The sequence below is a fragment of the Manis javanica genome, chromosome 6, assembly GCF_040802235.1.
Source record: "Manis javanica isolate MJ-LG chromosome 6, MJ_LKY, whole genome shotgun sequence".
Lineage (NCBI taxonomy): Eukaryota > Metazoa > Chordata > Mammalia > Pholidota > Manidae > Manis > Manis javanica.
This window is the reverse complement of record NC_133161.1, coordinates 70,247,663-70,267,862: the sequence shown is the minus strand read 5'-3', so window position 1 is coordinate 70,267,862 and position 20,200 is coordinate 70,247,663. Positions and strand designations below refer to the sequence as shown.

At 33.3% G+C, this 20,200-nt stretch overlaps 1 protein-coding gene across 6 annotated transcripts in view; it reads left to right on the top strand.

Annotated features, from left to right (window-relative positions):
* Positions 1-20,200, top strand: part of VPS50 (VPS50 subunit of EARP/GARPII complex) — a 151,167-nt gene that overhangs the window by 32,983 nt on the left and 97,984 nt on the right. For all 6 annotated transcript variants that reach the window (XR_012132305.1, XR_012132306.1, XR_012132307.1 and 3 more), the window contains exons 10-12: positions 9,409-9,451; positions 10,770-10,868; positions 12,299-12,439. Coding sequence is in view for 1 of the 6 variants with exons in the window: in XM_073238826.1 (XP_073094927.1) it covers positions 9,409-9,451; positions 10,770-10,868; positions 12,299-12,439 (283 nt within the window). In the remaining 5 variants the exon portion in view is untranslated. The remainder of the gene's footprint in view (positions 1-9,408; positions 9,452-10,769; positions 10,869-12,298; positions 12,440-20,200) is intronic.

The window sequence follows — 20,200 nt, the reverse complement described above, 5'->3', positions numbered from 1 at the left end:
GAGAAGTTTGTTCACTTCTTGTAGTAAGATAACGTGATGTGGGATATAGCGATAGAATTAGTTGATATGTGGGACAGGTTGAGTCTGCAAAAGTGAAAGGAATTATATTCTGGGATTTTATTCTGACTTCTTTTATTTTTGTCTATTAATTAGATGTACTTTTTTATCCTACACATTTATTTCTTTTCTTTTTCTTCTGGTCTTCTGAACACAATATTGAACCTGTTTTTGAACTTCATAGTTGGGTCTATTCAGATGTGATTCATCAGCACTTGAAAAATTCATTTAGTTTACCTGGAGCTATGGAATTTAGCCAATGGCAAGGTTTGATCTTTGCTTGGATATGAGTGAATTAGAGTGAAAAATCGTTTGACACTCTGAAAATCATAGGAATAATAATTCATTTCCAACCGAATTTACACTCTTATTTTCTTTAACATTTAAATTTATTTTAACTTCTGTTGATGACTAGAGAATCATGAAATACAGTCCCTGTAGACATGTCCTGAAGAAAACCACCCCATGATTCAGAGCATTTCCAGATTCTGGTGTGATTTTTTTTTTTTTTTTTGTAATTGTAGGTAAGTTCATATGCACAGTGTGCCTGCTTGTCCAGTTCTTAATTTTTTCTTGGTAGAATGTATGTTTCTCCTTCCATTCCTTTCCTAGTCATATCACTTCTTTACTGGAAATAAGGTTTTGGTAGAGGGCAGAGACCTTGTCTTAGGAATATATTCATGGAACAACTGAGGGCTGACTCTTATGATTCTGAAAGTAGAAAAAACGGAATTCACATATTTGCTTCTGCATAAAGAGTTGCTGTCTGTATACTTGGTAGTTTTCAGGTTATGTGACTATGTAATTGAATGCATGAAGTATCAAGTAATATGATGTGCCCAGCTGATTGGAAACTAAAGAAAACTGGTACTTCTTCAGTACCTTGTATCTTCCTTGAGATGTGTCCAACAACATCTTTAATAAAAGATACTGTAACACCAATTTTGCTCATTTTTATAACTCACAGGGAACATTTTTACATTATTTGACATTTCTTGAGTTGATTGACAGTCATATAATTGGGATTTATTGACGGAATAAGAATCAGTGTGTTTATGTTAAAGTACGTCTGTGAATGATGCATTTTAATTTCTTTTTCACCTGAAATTTATCAAAATTAGTTTCAAGAAAAGTTACTTTTAAAAGTCAAAACTACTTTATTGTTTATTTCATTTGAAAGAAACGACTTGAGGGAAGCTGAGAGCATTCTGGATTATGCCCTGTGAAAAGTTTGTGTACCATCAGAACTAGTATGTTCAGTACTGGACCTTAGCATAGAAGCATTGAATTTCTCCTAATCTTTAAAATAAACTTTTATTTTTTTTTCTCAGAATATGATCCTGACAGTTGAATGAAAATTGTGGGTTTTAGAACTTCTTTAAATTGTAGATGCAATGAACACATCTTTTAGGTATAATTACTGCAGTACTAGTAAACTCCTCTTCCCCTATTGCCCATGATTCCTTTCCAGCAAGATAATATTTGCTTTCTATTCCTCTAGGCTCAGCAAAGGGGAACTCTGGAATCCTGCTGGGGGGCAGTGTTCTAGCAGGGAGTGGTTCTGCTGGGTCTCTAGTCCAGCCAGCTAGACCCATTCGTAGATCCAGAGTCCTTGTTGCTGGATTTGCTTGGGCCAAGTTACTGATACCATGCTATTTGGATACTGTGTGCACTCCTTATCTGTTATTTATTTATTTATTTTTTCCTTATCTGTTATTGTAACTTATTTTCCTCTCCCCAAAACTGTGCCATACCATTTTAAAGTGATGTTAAGTAAAATCTACAAATGGCAAAAACATATATTTGAACAAAGGGTCTTAAATGAAAGGTAAAGGTTCTTTGTTCTGCCCAACCCAGCATTCCTGTTCCTACTCCCTGGAGTAAACCACTTTTACATCTTATTAATTTTTTCCTAGTAGATCTCATTGTAATTTAAAGTATTACATTAAAATACCTTTTTCCTGACTTATTGCCGTAGATAGTTGTTGATGCCCTGTTTATTCCCTGTAACAAAATACCAATAAGAGATAGGATTTGGTATACTTTGCTTCTCTTCCTTTCCTCATCTTCCAGGTTTTGTTAGTGAAACTTTAATAAACTTATTTTTACTTGATCAAGTTTACCACATTTATATTCTTTTTACAACTATAATTAAATCTGTGGTTTTTTAGTATGTTACTTCTAAAAAAATTAGCCTAATAGAAATCATATTGACTGTATTATGTAAATATTACAATCTGCAGAACTAAGTAGAATGACTGGACTTTTAGGATACTTAATCTTTTGTTTCTAAATGAACATCAGAATACATTAGTACTTTTTTCTTTTGAACATTTTTCATTTTTTTAGGCCCTACTCAGCTGCTATCATTTCCTTATTATATTCCTTTTTTACATATCCTCTTGTCTTGTTACAGTTACCTCTCTGAGAAAAAATTTTTTTTTGATAGAGATACATATAGAGGTAAAATTTAGATTTTGAGACATATAGAGGTAAAATTTAGATTTTGAGGTGATCTTAATTTAGTCTATACAGAGTCAAGTGTTACACATGTTCTCATTCCAGTATAAATGATGTATTCCCTTTAGAAATTTTGGGATTTTCCTCTTTTTGCTTGATGTTCTAAAATTTCATCAGTCATCCAGAAAAGTAATCTGTGTAGAAGTTTTTACTTCTAGATAATTAAGAATGAAGTATTATTTAATGCTTATCTGCACGAGATGCTATGTTACTTAACTATTCCCAGAGCTTTTGAAATGTATTTGTTCTCTAGGGGTTTATAATAATAGACAGTTAACAGGCAGGGCAGCAGGATAATATGCCAGTGAATAGCATAGAGTGCACAAACAGAAGAATATTGGAGGTGTTCATGCTGTGAATGGCTCACTTCTTACAACCCTGCAGGAGTGAGAAATACTGACATTTGCAGGAGTGGGAGTAGAAGCTAGGCACTGTTAGCCAAGGCAGCACTAACCTCACAGTACTTTAAAATTAGGTTTTGATTATATTTTTCTCACTAAAGCTTTATTTTTTAGCTTTTAAAAATTGAATCATGATGCCGGCTGATGGTTATGCTAATACTTCAGATTTTTTGGCCTTCACTATGTGTGAGCACTATACAAATCATTTTCCTGCCCGTTTCTTATTTGGTATTCACAGAATAGTCCTCAGAGATGTTGCTATTTGTCCCTATTTTATAGATGAGGAAATTGATGCTTTGTAAAATGTGTAGTGGAGCAAGGATTTAAAATTAGCTATGTTGGAATACAGAGCTTGTTGCTTTTAACCACTTAATGGAATAGCTGTTACAGTGGAAGCTTATGGTTAGGAGGCCAGTTTTTATTACTCTGCTCCTTTAGCTGAGTGTATACTTACTAGAGTTAGTTGTATTTTTTTCCTAAGCCTTTTTTTGCCAGTTGTGTTTGTTACTGTATATATGTTGTTCAAGTAAGTAAATTAATGAAGTGACACAGTTTTTGAAAGTAAATTGAATGCATTGGAAAACAAAACATACTGTTAAGAATAAATTTCCTTTCGAATTTGTTGTAGATAAGACAAATCATAAAAATTGGGGGATATGAGGTAACTAAATGTGATTTGGATTGTTTTACATTTGTAAGTTTCTACTTCACCTTAAGAGAAACAAACTTGAAATTACAATTTATTTGTGCTTTGGCTCATATGAGACTAAGAAGTTAAAACTCCAACCAAATGAAAAGATGTCTGCTCTAATTAAAAAAATGAGTGAATGAAGTACATTTGTATAATTTTAGTTTAAAAAAAATCAATACACAGGTAGACACATATATATAAATAATCCTGTTTTTAACTGATCAGTTGACCAATGAAAAAGTCATCTGCTGAATTCTGTCTAGCACAGGATCGGCAAACTTTGTTTTTAAAGGTCCAGGTAATAAATATTTTAAGGTTTACTGTCTCTGTTACAACTATTCAGCCCTGTCCTTGTACACTGGAAGCAGCCTTAGATGATATGTAAGAAAATTCATGTGGCTGTGTACTAAAAAAACTATTCAGAAACATAGGCTGTTGGCTAGATTTGACTCCTGATGTGATCTTTCTCTCTTCTAGTTATAATTCATTAAGTTTGGAGATGTTTTGAATTAGCTTTAATATCCTTAGTAATGGATTCAGAGCTTTTTTTCTCTGTGGTGAAGGATTATGCTCTGGATTAGGTCAGGGATTTCTGGACAGAGTGAGGACAGAAATCTGGGGAGATGGAAGTGATTTTAGGAGTCCTTTCACAGTTCGTGCATGGTGGAAAGGATCCTGTGGACACTTCATGGTACCACAAGATTGTTGGTTTAGGTTCAGAGTGTTTAAAAATCAGGTTTTCTCTGAGGTTTGAAGAAATAAATCTTTGCCAGCTGTGAGTTGATTAAAACCCCTGAAATAGACCTCTGATCTAAACAGACTGAAAATTCCAGGGGCCATGGATGTATAGTATATAACTTGGAAGGGTAAATTTTACTTAGGTTTGTTCTAGAAGTTTTATCACTCTGTTGAACCATATGCACTGGTATTATAGTTGGGTAACTGGTGTTCAACATATGCTAGCATCTTGAAACTTTAGAGCTGGAAGCAGCCCTTCAGATCCAGCCCACTTGTCTAGGAAACTGATGCCCAGAGAAATTAAGAGACTTGACTGAAGCCACATGGTTCACTGGTAACACACCAGGGAAAGATCACTGAGATGCTAATTACATCCCTGCCATCTTGTTTTTCAGTACGGTCAAATTTGTGCAAAATTTTGATTTATATGTGACCTTTCTAGGACTCATTTTGTGAGTGTGTTTGCCCTATATCATCTGTATAAAAGAACACCATTAATTATTTATGGATATGCTGTCTTTAATGTTTTCTGTAGTGATGGTAAAAGTGCCCCCAAAACCGTTCCATTCATTCCATTCAGCTTGCAAATAGCCTTTAATGGCTTTTTAGTCTTCTGTCTTAGAAGAAGACAGAATTCTACTTATTTTTTTTTGTCATAATATAACTTTTATTTATCCAAGTGTTTACAAATAGATCCTTTTAACATTGATTAATTGATTGAAATGATTTGAATTCATGTTTCTAAATGATGGCTGAAGATTTCTTTAAAGGCTATCTAGTTAATATGTCCACTCTTTAATCACATAATTTTTATTATGTATTTTTAATTAGTAAGAAATTGTTGTTAAATTGCAGTTACAGATTTGAAAGCATTTTTAATAAACCAAACAGTCTCCTTTTTTTCTGTCTGTATAGTTTTATTTATTGAGGTAGAGAATTGGTGTTAAAGGAATGATGGTAAAATTTTGCCAGTTTTGTTTGAATTACAGATTTGACTTAGCAGATACTCATTACCTGCTCTGAGTCAGGCAATGGGTTTAGTTAGTCCTGGGGAGTCACTGGGGTATAAGACACAGTCTCTTCTGAGAGTGACAGTCACAGATATTCCTTACTCTCATACAGGATGCTATAAACAGCATTGTGAAAATTAGGGGCAGAATCAGCAGGGAAAGACTTCCCAGAAGAGGTGACATTCAGGTTGGGCCTGGCAAGGTAAATGGGAAAAGGAGATGGTATGTTGAAGTTACTGTGAACATTATATTGCAAGAACAGAGGGTGTGGAAGTCTGTGATTTGTTTGGGGAATTTGCACATAGTCCATATGACTAAAATATAGATGCTGAAGATGAGTGGAAATAATTTTGCATGTCAGTTATTAAGAATCTTACATCCCGTTCCAATTTGGGGCTTTGCCTTGGTTTAATATGCCACCAAAGGTTTTAAGCAGTGGATTAATGAGACTTCATTACTGCTTTGTTTGGAAGATGCAAACTCAGATATCTTGAGGGATCAGGCAGGTAATGTATTTGTGAAGCTGCCAAATGTAGGGTAGCAGTAAATGGTTAGGCCCATAGGACTGATTAGGCCTTGCCTAAAACCTTTCTCATACAAGAACACTGTCTGCCAAGTCAAACAGAATAGTGACCAAATCCAGCCTGAAGTTAGACCCCCTGTGCTGAGCTATTCCTGAAAACTTTTTGGAGGCAGTTATACAATGTTCCATATTCAGTAGGTTGATGGGGTTTGTCAAATAAATGGATGGATTGAAGGATAGGATGTGTGTGTTGTATGCAAGAGATTCATTAGGAGGCTATTCAGATAATTCAAGCAAAAGGTGATAATGTTTAAAACACAAAATTGAGAAAGGAGAGCATAGGTGGATGTGAGAAATACTGAAATAGTGGTAGAATCAACAGGATTTGATTATACTAGTTACATATGATGAGAGGGAAGAATTAAAATAGACGTTTTGATATTTTCAGCTTGGATTGAATGGGTGGTGAAGATATGAATCAAAAGAGAGTACTTTGATAGCTCAGTTGGTAGAGAGGATAGCTGTAGATGTGGAGACTAGGCATCCTTACATTGCTGGTTTGAGTCGAGCTTGAATCAAAAGAACATGGCAGAAGGAACAATTCTGGGAGAAGATACTAGTGTGTTTTAATGGGGGGGTGGGTAGGATGATGAATTATTTAATTATTTCTAAGCACTAAGGTATATCATAGCTGTTCTTTTTGGGGAGTCTCTAGCTTTCATTCTTATTTTCATTCACTCATTCACTTATTATTTTTTGGCCAGAAATTGTTCCAGAATAATTTTTTTAGGGAAAAATCTCAGTCCTGCCTTAAAGTATTTCCTTCACCTGTATCTGTGGACTGTGGCTGTTTTTCAGGCATAAATCCTGGTTAGAGATCTTAATTTTTCTAGTAAGGAATCAATCTCACACTGTTGATTATCAAATAATATAGTTTTGTTCACTCTCAGTTTTTGCTAGAAAATATAATCTCTAATGCCTGACTTAATCAAAACTGTGCTTATGATACATAGAATTTGTGGCAAATAGTCTAATTCCTTTGGATATTTGGACCTTTGTGTGCTTGAGACCATCCAAAACCAGGTACTTGTATTATTACTGGTTTTACTTTTTTGACAAGCTGCTTTATATCCATCTATGTATCTGTATCTGTGTATACCACATCACTCTGGTGTTACCTTCTCAGCTTGCACTAGAAGGCCCTATAAGAAGCAAATGCAAGGAATCCATGAATCCACTACTGTATATTCTGTAAGGGACTTGCGCTTTGGATAATGAAAAGTCATTGTCCCTTTTATCAAGACTGGCAAATTTTTCTCTCAGAACTTAATGCCAGGAAAAATTATTTTGTCTCTTTGTTTGTTTTTTTTTTCCCTTCAGTTACTGGTATGTTTTGATATTATGGACACTGAATTTTGTAGTGTGGCTCTCCCTATTTGCTTTGAGAGTCAAATAGGACTTTGAGAGTCAAATAGGACAAATTTATAATCAGATAACAGTTGTAAAAACCTTGTATAATTTTGGTGTACTAAACTACATTTTCCACTTGTTCTTACTATTTTAGTAATTTTTTGCCTTTATCTTGTTAAAAGTTTTCTCTGCAATTTTATTGATTTTGTTAGATGTCACAGATTTCTTTTCAGTAATGAGATATTATAATTCAAATAATGCCAGTCTGTTTCTTGTCTCTCTTTTTTTTTTTTTTTCAAACTGACCTAGAGAGAAATAAAGGGAACAAAATCAGGTTCCATCACTTATCCTAAGTGTGTAACTCAATACATTTTTGTATAGTGAATATAGTTGTGTAATTACCTCCTAGAAATAGAATATTTCTGGTACCCGAGAAACTTCCTTCATGCCCCATCCCAGTCATTATTCTACCAGGGTAACCACTGTTCTGGGTACCAGGGTAAACATCTGTCATTAGGTTAATTTTGTCTATTTTGAACTTTGTGTAAGTGGAATCTACGATACGTATTTTTATACTGACTTATTTTGCCCAATATCATATCTTTGAGGTTCAGTTGATACATTTTTATTGCTATAGTATTTCATCATATAAATATATCACGCTTTATCCATTTAATTTTTCATAGACAGTTTTGTTGCTTCAAGTGTGTGTTGAGTTTCAGTAGATGTTACAGCTTTCCAAAGCGGTCATTGTCAGTTTCTCCTTCTTCCATCATTGAACTGAGTGTTTGATTTGCTCTGTATCCTTGCCAACATTTATTGATCTGTATCTGCCAACATTTGTTGATGTCATTTTTAATAAAAAAAATATATTTTTAGTCATTCTGTTTGTTACGGTGTCTTAATGTAGTTTTAATGTGCATTTCCTGAATGACTAATTGAAGTTCCTGTTTACATTTCACCCTTGAAAGCATGGGGGTTAGATGTGCTGACCCCATGTACAGTCAAAAACCCCCATATAACTTCTGACTGCCCCAAAACTTAACTACCCTACTGTTGACCAGAAGCCTTACCAATAATGTAAACAGTTGATTAACACATATTCTGTAGGTTATATGTATTAAATACTTAACAATAAAGTAAGCTAGAAAAGAGAAAATGTTATTAAGAAAATCATAAGGAAGAGAAAGTACATTTACACTACTGTTCTGTGCTTATTGAAAAAAACACCCACATGCAAGGGCTAACTGTGTATGATTTCATAGATCTCCTTTGCCAGTTCTATTTGTTCAAGTCTTTTTTCCTTTATTTTTGTTCTGTTGATCTGTTTAATGTATCCTGTGTCAGTACCACACCATCTTTATAATAAGCCATTGCCTATTTTAGTATATATTTCCTCCAACATTGTTCTTCAAGATATTCTTGACTATTAACGGCCCTTTGAGTTTTCACATAAATTTTAGAAGCAGCTTATCAGTTTCCACAAACAAAATTTTGATTAGAATTTCAGTTATTCTAGGAGATTATTTTGGTGAGAACTGGTATTTTAACTATATTGAAGATTTTAGTCTCTTTACAAGGTATATACCTCCATGTATGTAAAGACTTTTTTATTTTGGCTCAATTATAAATTGTGTATTTATTAGATTTATGTATTTGGTTTTTTGAAATGGTATTTTAAAAAATTTCATTGTCTAATGCTTTATTTTTAATAGATATAAATTAATTTTATTTTTGAAATTTTACTTTTTATCTATAGTCTACTTTTTATCTTTGAAACTTGGTATCATTTTAAAATTCTTAAATTCTTAGTTTATCTGTAGATTCTTTACGAATTTCTACCCACACAATCCTGTTGCTGCTAGTAGTGACTTTCTGTTTCTTCTCCTTTTATTTTTTTTTCTTGCCTTGTTGCACTGTCTGTAGAATTAGCAGTGTAACTTACTGCCCATACTGTTGATCTGTGAATTTATCATTTTTTTCAGCCAGCATGTATTTAATTAGCACTTGATTTGTCTGTTTTTAGATAGAAACAGCTAACTCTGTTTTATTTAATAGTGAACTGAATTCAAAGCTGCAAGATACTTTAGAACAAATTGAGGTAAGAAGGATTACCATAAGTTAAATGGCTTTTTCTACTCAGAGGTTCTTGAGTAGCAAAGATGCATTTTATGTTTTGACTTTCATGTTACTACCAAAGTTCTAGATTACTATACTTTATTTGTTGTTTTTCACCTGGAATATCTGTGCATGGTCAAGTTAATGTTAATCTATTTTAAATTCAATAATACTTTTGCAATTACAAAATCTGAGGACAGTATTTGAAAATATTACTGTATCCAGAAAGATCCCCAAGTACCTAGTCATAGGTATGTTCTCATGTAATATAGCCAAAATACTTCTACCAAATGGTAATTACATTTTGACTATCAACTACTCCTTTTTAGTTTAGTGAGTTAATTTATTTAATAATAATTATTAGGTGATGAAAACCATCCTGAATTCCTAAACTGCATAATAGTGTTTTATACAATTCATCAGAAATGTAGAAACTGGAAAGGAGGTGAGCATGAAATCTTGCTTTTTCTCCTACATTTATTCTGAATTCATTTCTTTCCTTGGCATTTTAGCAAAGCAATGTATTCATTTTAATAAATTTAATAAGAATTATTTGGTTTCTTCTGGTATTTTATTTTATTCTTTTCCTGGTAAGAGTACTTACAAAAGTTGCGGCTGGACTCTAGTGACCCTCTGTGAAGGTAGTTTTGATTATAAATGCACTTATTTACTAGTTGTAAGAATGACAATATTTGGTAAACCTAAAGATAAACTGCTTTGAAAATCCCTTAAGTAAATAAACACCTGAATATTTTTAATGAGGACTTTTAAAAAAACTCAATACTTCTTTACTCTAAATAAACAGCATTGTTCTGTAATTATATAGAATATCATTATTTTAAAATAAAATCATTGAAATAAAAATCTATAAAGTTGGTGCATGTAGATACAAAAGTCAATGTAGTTCTGTTGAGAATATTATTCAGGGATTACAGAAGGATTGCTTTATTTTTCAATAGTTCTCCAAATTCAGTTCATATAACTAAGTTTTAGCAGATACTGGAGGAAACAGAAATACAAAAATTCCTTTATTAACTGTTATTCTTACTTTGTGTCCCTTTGAAGCATGAGGCATGAGTTTTTGGAAACTCACATATTAATAGCATCTTAGTAAACTTGATTATAATTGGTAAAATGTGAGTTTTATTTATACTTAGATTTTTTTGAATATTAAATCCAGTGTGATAGTAAATGTGTTTAGATATTAATTAAAAGTGAGAAATTAATATTAATATTTTCTTCTCATTGCCTTGAAAACATAATTCCTTAACCACCTCTTGCCTCTTCTTTTAATTGTATAGGAACAGTTGGATGTAGCTCTTTCCAAAATCTGCAAGAATTTTGACATTAACCATTACACTAAGGTTCAACAAGCTTATCGACTTCTTGGAAAAACACAGGTTAGTTTTGAAAGGATGTTTGCTTTTTTCTTAGTCATGAGTCTTTTGATCTTCATAATTGCTTAAGTCTGAATATTGCTAATGTAGTGTCCTTAAAAAGTTTCATTTGATGGAGTTTTTATGCTATATTAATAGTAGTAACATGATTGTTCACAGTTTCAGAGTGTGTGCAGTGTGATTAAAACATTAGAGAAGGTTGTTTTGAACTATGAAAAGTTTGTCAGGTTTAATATTTTCACAATTTTAAATGCAAATTTAAAAAAATTTAAGATAATTCAGTGCGAGAGGATATGTAGTCCTTTGCTTCGGCTCAAAGCCTGAATGAGAACTTACTAATTTGGGGCTTCATGGTTCCTAGATGGGCTGGGATGACTTCCTTAAAGTGGTATGTAAAAACTGTGTGTTGTGTACATTTGTCTGCAAAATAGTTCCGTTGCATTTATAGATTTTTTCAAAGGATTATACTATCCCTGGAATGTCCTCAGCTACTTACACAATGCATGATTCTTGCTGCTTTGGGGCTTCCTTGAAAAACATGAAATAGGGGCCATGGTTTGAAAGTTAATTGTACCTTTTACATGTATGGGATTATATATTTATCTATAAAACATCTAAACCTGATAAGCATGTTTTTTTCCCTTAAATGGTTTCCTGTCTTTAAGACATTACCAAACTATTTAAACTATTTATATTTTCAAATCTGCATAAAGTAATTTGGTTGTTTATTGTACTTTATTAGTTTTCATGTCTAAGCTATACCTAGGGAAAAATACAAGAAGGAAGACATTTGGTAATTTTGAGGGACCTGTTTAAAGACTTTTAAAATATGATTATAACTTTTGGTTTTCTCCATTATCTGAATTCTTTCACTCCCTAAATATTGATTAGTACCCGCTATATGCATTGCCCTAGGCATCTGTATATAGGCCCTCATATATCTTCTAATGAGGGAGATAAACAAACAGTAAAAAATAAATATGATATAAGGTAGTAAGAATGTACTATAAAGAAATCTCTATCAGAGTAAGTGGGTAGAGTGATGGAAAGAACTGATTTAAGATAGTCAGTAAAGGGTTCTCTGAGAAGGGGACTATTGAGAAGCATCTTGAACAATGTCAGAGAATGACGGCAGAGGGGTCCAAAGGTGTGGTTATGCATGACATGTTTGAGAAAGAGCAGGATGGGTCTCAATCATAATTAGAGAGCAGCAGAGCAGTGTTCGTGATTCAGATTTATCTTTAGCATTAATTATGTTATAGTTATTTAAAGGGTTATTTGTAAGTAATCATACAATTATAATTCTGTGAATAATAGTGATCTTTGTGCTGTAGCTGTAATTGGTAAAGATTTTTCTTATGTTTTTTCAAATTTGTTGAAATTTATTTGTTTTAATAACATGAAATTATGTTGTATGTTTTCTCTTTCCATAGACAGCAATGGATCAACTTCATATGCACTTCACCCAAGCCATTCATAATACCGTGTTTCAGGTTGTTCTTGGTTATGTGGAACTGTGTGCAGGAAACACAGATACAAAATTCCAAAAGCTGCAGTATAAGGATCTCTGTACAGTATGTAGTAACTTTATTACTGTTCATATGTCTCTTAATTTTAAAATTCGTATCCATTTTTCTTAGCACCTACTGTTTGATTATGCTATTAAAATAAAAGCAAATTATTTTTGCCCAAAGTTTTTTCTCTCCCATATTATTCTGTTCCTTATAGAGAAACAGGAAGATTCAGTCACACAGATAGTAACGCTTGATAAGATGGTACAGGTTTGTGCAGTACAGTTGCTTACAAATGGACTCTACCCAAATCTAGCTTCTTTCACCCTTTTCTCTCAGGCTCTTAATTCTTTTCTGTGGTTGCATTGAAGGGGCTTCTAGGCACCTTCTTGCTGTTTTTCTGTTCCCACTTTCAGTCTGTCTTTTTGTGTGTATAATGCTGTTTCTGCAGCATCTGTAACCAATTTTTCTTTTTTCATTTTGAGGAAACATAGGTCTGTAGGTACTATAACCACAGGTGAGAAGTGAACTGAGTCAGGCTGTTTTAGAATTGATCCTGCTGATAGATTGATGTAGAGTATGAGGAAAACAACGATAAACAGCTAGGAGAAGGATGGTGCCATTTGCTTTTACAAGGCATACTGATCTACAGGGGAAAAACATGAATTCTGTTTGATACCTCTTAACATTCAAGTGGATTTGTAGAGGCAGCATTTGGATATAAGAATCTGAGGAGATGAGAGCTAAGGATACAGCTTTGGAAGTCATCAGCATCTGATTATGTTTAAAACCATGATACTGGAAAGAAGATTGGGTAAATGGGTATAGATAGGGAAGGCATGAGGGCCCTGGGCCTTGTGACATTCAGAAATTAGGTGGGGGAGGAGAGACCAGTATAAGAGTCTAAGTAAGAACAGCTAGCTGGGTGGGAAGAAAATAGGGGATGGTGGCTTTACAATATCCACAGAAGGTAGTGTTTCAAGAAGAATCAACCGTAAGCCTATGTCACATGTTTCTCAGAGTCTGAATAAAGGGATATCACAGAATTGAGCACTTGATTTGACAATATGGAGATCATTGTTGACTTTGATGTCTTTACTTTTAGCCCCAAAATGTTCCATGTCTCTCACTGGAGACTTCTTTTTGCTAATGTCAACTCAGAAAATAATAGTTCTAGGAAGTGGATATCTATTCTTTATTGTAATATGCCCAGGAATTAGTGTGAAAGTAGCTAATCATCCTTCTTCAGTGAGTTTATTTGTTGAAAGTTCTGGCTTATATGTCCATTGGGAACAGTAGAAATACTCTTAGTTGAGCTACAACAAATATTATGGAAGAATGTGATTATATATTACTGATTAAGGATTAAGTTAATGATCACAGTGGATGGTGGTTAATATAGCTAAACAGTATATTTTAAAAATCACTTCATAAATCAGGACTCTCACAGATTTTATGATTCTGAACATCAAGTATGATATAATTGAATAATTATATTTTTAAATATCCAGTTTTAAGTACAGCCATCACTTGATAAATTTCAATGATTTTTGAAATGTATTGTTTCATACTTGTGTATTTTCTTGGGTTAGTATATATTTTTAAGTTAAATATATAAACTTTCTTTAGTGTTGCTGTCATTAACAGTTAATTTAAGTGGTAAAACAGTTTATTGCAAGTTAGTGATTTTTTCTGTTAAAGCAGAAGATAACTTTTAATAATTAAAACATTTAGACAAAATAGGCTTTTGTCCTACAATCTTCTTTACTTTGGTTAAAGTTGAGGTGTTTGTGTATGTGTGTAGTGTGTTTTGTTACTGTAAACTTTTATATGTTCTTTAAAAGGCAAAAAATATTTGTGCTCATGCTTCTTGAGAAAGTCCTCTTTATTTACATAATATAAAGCTAAAGTTGTATTTAGCTTATAAATTTTTATGAACAAAAATTTGTGCATAAGGTGTTTATCATAGCATTATTTATTTACTTATTGGAATTTCTTTCACTTTTTTCTTAAAGCTGATTGTAAATAACCTGAAATAATTGTGTTTATTTAAATTATCCAGTAACAAAGGGCTTATCTTTCTTGATTTCATCTCAAGTAAATTCTTGTTAAAATTACTCCCAGTAAACATTTTGTACTTCTTTATAAAATCATTCATAATGTGTAATAGTAGGTGAGGTACAAATAATTAAATTAAGGACACCAATGCATTATTAGTATACCAGACCATAGTCATAGAAAACACCCCCCACACACACCCACACACAGAACAGCAGACACATATATACTTATTTATCCAACACAGTTGTACAATTCTTGTTTACATTCAAGCTGTACCGAACCTTAGTTGAAGTAGTTTTGGTTTGAAGTGGTAAGAGTAGTAGCAAACGTTGATGATGGCCTCATGGAGAAATTTCTTCTGAGGAGAGGTTTTAACAGAATTAACTATGGTAGATTCTTTATGTTGAAAGAATAGATTTAGAGGAGCTGCATAATGAGGTGAACAGTGTGATGCATTTTAAGGTGGCCTATTTTCTTTGGTTCTCTTCTGGATTAAAATATTAAGGAAGTTCAGAAATGACCCAGGTCTCTTAGAAGTATTTAAGTCACTCATAGTCACTGTTACAGGCTAACAGATGTGCACATCCCTGTGAAACCTAAGTTTTACTGTATTTTATAATGATTTATTTTATAATATTGAGTCATATTTGACATGTTTCAACTAGGTAAGATTAGGAAGAAGTTATTTCTTATCAGATTTCTTTAATTTATTTTGATGAAAGATGTGAACTTTTTGTAACTGAGCTGTAAATGAAGGTGGTTAGCTCAGGAGAGGACAAGTGGAGGGAACTTTTAGAAGTTTAATAAATAAGCAGATGGAAGGAAATGTAAATATGTTTTCCTGGTGAGAGTATATATTAAGGATCTGGAATGTCTCAACTCAGGCAAAAATGTAATTCTTGAAGGAGCTTGAATTAGAATGTAAGGTTCTGAGTTTTTCAATGTGCGGCAACTGGGTATCATTTTAGCCCTGATTAAAAATAACTGATAATAATTATTGAGGATGTCCTAGCATGAGAGCCTCTGTGACAATGGAATGTCAGCTAAGAAAGAAGCAACAGAATCACTGGGAGATACTGCATAGAGTGTTGAGTGTTGATTGGTGGATTTTGGAAGTGGAAAGAAAAAACCCAGGCATTTGGGCAGTTGGTTTCCTCTGTACAGCAGCAGTATTTTGAAGGAAGTCTTCAAGCATAGACAGAGTTTAAATACAACATTAAAAAATGAAATGATAATATGGTACACTGACCAGAGTTGTGAGAGGGATGGAGTTCCTATAAATGGGAAACACTTGTTTCCTTTAAATGGAAAGAGATTGGAAATGAACAAATACAATCATCTGCATGTTATTACTCATAGTAATATTTTAAACCACTTGCAGATATCTATTACTAAATGGGTTAGTATGAAATTGAATGAATTATTTTTTGTATATCCCTTTACAGATAGAGCTGGGGCAAAATTAGTGTTCTGATTTTATTTACTCTGGTAAGCAGAGAATTTCAAAGTTCTCAGGCCCAGCGGCATCCGTTCCTATCATGAAATTGTGGCTGCTACTTGTGTCCTCTCACCATTGCTCTGTGTTTCAAAGTTTAGTTGGCTCTGAGCTTTTTGAAATCATTTTGCAATTGAATATACTTGCTTTTCTTTCTTTACTAAACTATATGTTCTAAATGATTTAATTAGAAACAACTTTCTTTGTACAGTTTTATTTTTCAGTTTGGTTTCCCTGTTTTTCTTCACTGTACTGGTTTACAGTTTTTAGATCAGCAATTTAAGTTCTTTTTAGAACGAGTACATAATTTTGAAGCTCAAATAAATGACTAATCCTCAGCAGCAAAATTTTCAAATGACAAGTAAACCTCATTTCTGGATGGGGCCAATGTAAAAGGACATAGTAATCATTTTATTTTCCCTAAAGATGTACCTTACATGTTTTACCAGTTTGTGGAGAGATTTTAAAGACACCAAGTAAAAGCTCTTTTTTTAGGGACCTTGTAGAGAAACCCTTTGCACATTATTTGAAAGTGTATGAAGTATGCATCACTAAAAAAATTTTTCAACATTTCTTTGGTAACTTGAGTTTCCCTGGGGAGGTTATTTTAAGATGCTAGATAGGATGTTATTGATGAACTTTATGATAATAGAGCTGGCTAAGCTGGTTGAGTTTTCCCAGCCATTTTTCAATCATTCATTTCCAAATGATCTTAATGAGTTTTGAGTTTTTTAAGTTCTGTTTTTGAAATAACTTGAAAATATTGGAATACTTTGGGGAAATTTGTAGTTTTTCTTTTAGGAAAATCTTTCTGAAATTATTTCAATATGTGTTTTTTCAAGAGTGTGGCACACTGGAGATATTTTGTAATGTTTTTGACTAAATTATATTTTCCTCTCTGTCTCTGATTGCTGTGGTGTTGACACATTTCAAATTTAAGTTAAGCAAGAGGAAAAGAAAACAAGCAGGAGCACCTTCTCTGTACTATGTATTTTCACAGGTTCTTTATATGCATCCATCATAAAAAGACAGACTAAAGCCTGGTTTAATATTCTATTCTTCTCTGCTTTAAAATTTTTCTTCTTGCAAGTAGTGTCTCTTGGTTTTGAATTATAATTCAATGTCAGCTTTTGGAGGTCAATAGATAACTTTAGTAAGATCTCTGTTGAAGATACAGTTTATTTTGATGTTTGTATAGAAACCGAAAGACAAATCCCTCTTTTGAGTCAGAAATGTGTTTCTGTTCTAAATTCTCAGGGTACTTTGTTGTGAAGAATTAATATATTTTCTCTTATCAAGTAGTGTGAGAGTATACAACTCTCTGCTAAGATGATAAGCTGCCTGAAAATTCAGAGCTAAACTTAATATTCATATGTGGCAACCATCTTGTTTTGGGTTTTCTATAGAATTAGCTGTCTCATTATCCTTTCTTCTGTTTTCTGACTCAAACTAGTGTTATGTGTTTGCATATCACTCATTGTCTTTACAGTTAGATAATATAGATTATGTAAGTAGTTGCACAAAGTTAAACAATCATTAAGTAATGATGTTCACTCTAAAAATGTACATTTTAAATTATACAACTAAAGCAATTGTAGGAAAATATTGATAAGCCAAAAGAAGAAAATAAAAATTATTTCTACATGCAAAACTGGTTCTTTTAATGTACATACAAGCAAATAGCTTTTAAAAGTAGGGTTATGTCATACACACAGTTTTATGACTTTCTTCCCACTTGCTTTGTTGTTAACAATTTTCCATTTCAGTCAGTATGCTACCCTCATAACTTTTAGTGGTTTGACAGTATTTCATTGTGAGATCTTATGGATTAATTAACCAGTTTCCTATTCTTAGATGCTTAGGTTATTTCCAGCTTTTGTCATTATGAACAACACTGTAGTAAATACTGTTAGAGCTAAATCTTTGCACACATCTTTAATTATTTCCTTAGGATAAATGAGGAGTGAAATTGCATTGTGAAAGGCTTTGCATTTATAAGGGTTTTGGTTCCTATTACCAGAATTGCCCTCTAGAAAGTATGTTTCCGTCTACGCTCATCAGTAGTCTGCTTGTATCCCTTTCCCTGAGCATATGAATGCTGATTATTTTGCATTTAATAGCTTAGTTGTCAGATACCAGACAGTAGCATATCAAGAATAATTTATGTTGTTTATCACTCCGGAATATTTAGGATGTGAAGGAAATTAAATTGGGACATTTCATTGATTATTGAAGTTAACTTGGTTGATTTGGTTGGTAGGTGAGTGGACCTTTTTTTTTTCTTACCAGAAGCTACAAATTTGAACATTTTGTCAGAGAGTAACTGTTTCAGTTTGAGGAGCCATATTATTTGCTGGAGTGCTTAATTAGGTCAGTTTTAGAATAAGAATTCAGCTGTCAGATTTATTCTTATCACATATATGTAGCTCCCACCTAATTTTGTTATATATTTATTATATGCTGATTTCTAAATAAAGTAAAATAAAAACTAGGTTTTGGTAATTTTTAAAATTCAAAATTTAATGGTCAAAAGATAAAGTTTACCCATCTCTTACTTTTTCCCTGTCATTTACTCTCTGGATTGTCAAGAATGGTGAAGGGTCTGAAATTCTATCCTACTTGCCAACTAGCAAGCTGACCTGTACCATTTCATAGAGCTGGTAGAAGACACAAGATTCAATGTCCTTAGCACTGTGACTTGCTGAGTATAAACCAGTACCCTTGTCATTACTCAGCTTTTGCTAGTCAAGTAATTAGTTAAGCTCAGCAAGGATAAATAAGGCTATAAGGAGCATGTAACTTAGTAAGGTCACATTAAATATGATCAGAGGTAGAATAAGAAAAATTCAAATAACATAATGTGTCAGTGGGGTCAGTATAATTCTTGTAGGGATGTAAGGAAGGCAAAACTATATTGTTGTAAGAGGAGGCTGCAACTTTGAGTTTGCCTTGGATTTCAGCAGGCATGATGTATGTGGCTAGGTCCGGGCATACAGAGGAAATATCTTGAGCAATGGCATGAGAGGAGTATAGGGCTGGTGAAAGGAGCAGTACGTTGTAGGCTTGCTTTAAGTGGATTTCGGTATGGTGATTCGGTTGTTCTAATGTATCCTGGGACAAATGAGTGCCTCTACTTTGGGCTGTAGTTATCTGGGTAACCAGCCTTCCTCTCTTGGCTGGAAGTGGAGAGGTTTTCTAATCACTTGGAACTGGCTCAAGAGTGGCAAGGCCTCTCAGCTGCCCAAATCTAAGAACCCTTAAAACTAGCAATGTTAATTTAGATGGCTGGGTGATTTTTGTGTGTGTAATGGGGGGTGGATTGCAGGTAAACATGAAAGAGGCAACTCATATATTCTTAAAGTATTTTAAGACTTGTTGTTCAGTTCTTTGAGGTGTCTCTCTATGTGAATATTGTCTCAAATGATTGATTAAGACTTGCATTGCTATTATAGATAAGTGATAAGAACAGAGAACTGGAATACAATATGGTGCTCCTATGTCTTGATATTCCTGGTCTTATAAAAAGTGAATCCCCCCTTAATCGAGATTTGAACTGAGTTGCAGTATTAGATATTTAGTAACCTTATCATTTAGTAACGATGAGGTAGGCAGATCTAGGAATCTCTAACATGTGTTTTGTGAAAGTAAAACTGAAATTCATAGTGGTTTACTGTCTCCGGGCATGTGACTGGTAAATTGTGGTACTGGTGCCTTCTGGGACCCAAGAGTTTCCAGTTCCTTGCGTAGGCCTCTTTCTGTTAGTGCTCTGCTGGTGTGAAGAGGAATTGATGTCTGAATGGGGGTTTCATGGGCTTAATTCAGAAACTCTGAAACTCTTCTTGGCTTGTCTTTTATTTTTGAAAACTTAGGCAATTATTTTATTTGTTGACTTCTTTGAATCTCTTTTGTTATAGTGATGGTTTACCCATGTTTGTGTACTAAGATTCTCTATTTGAAATTTGGAGGTTGGTAGTGATTTTTATAAATGAATGAGAGAACACTAATGGCAAATGATTTTAGTGATGAGGTATTAAAAACATGAGAAGCATTTGTTGCTGTGAGAGTTGGTATCAGTTGGTTGCATGGTATAGGCAGAAGTGGTTTCTGGAGCCCAGTTTTTCAATAAAATGACTGTTATTGCCAGCATAGTCTTCAAGTACAGAGATGAACATATCTGGGCTTAAGTGTAATGAAAACAGTATTTTTTTATTTATCCCACCTTCCCTTTTTTCCTTGAACTACTTACTGTTAAGGTATTTAGTACAATG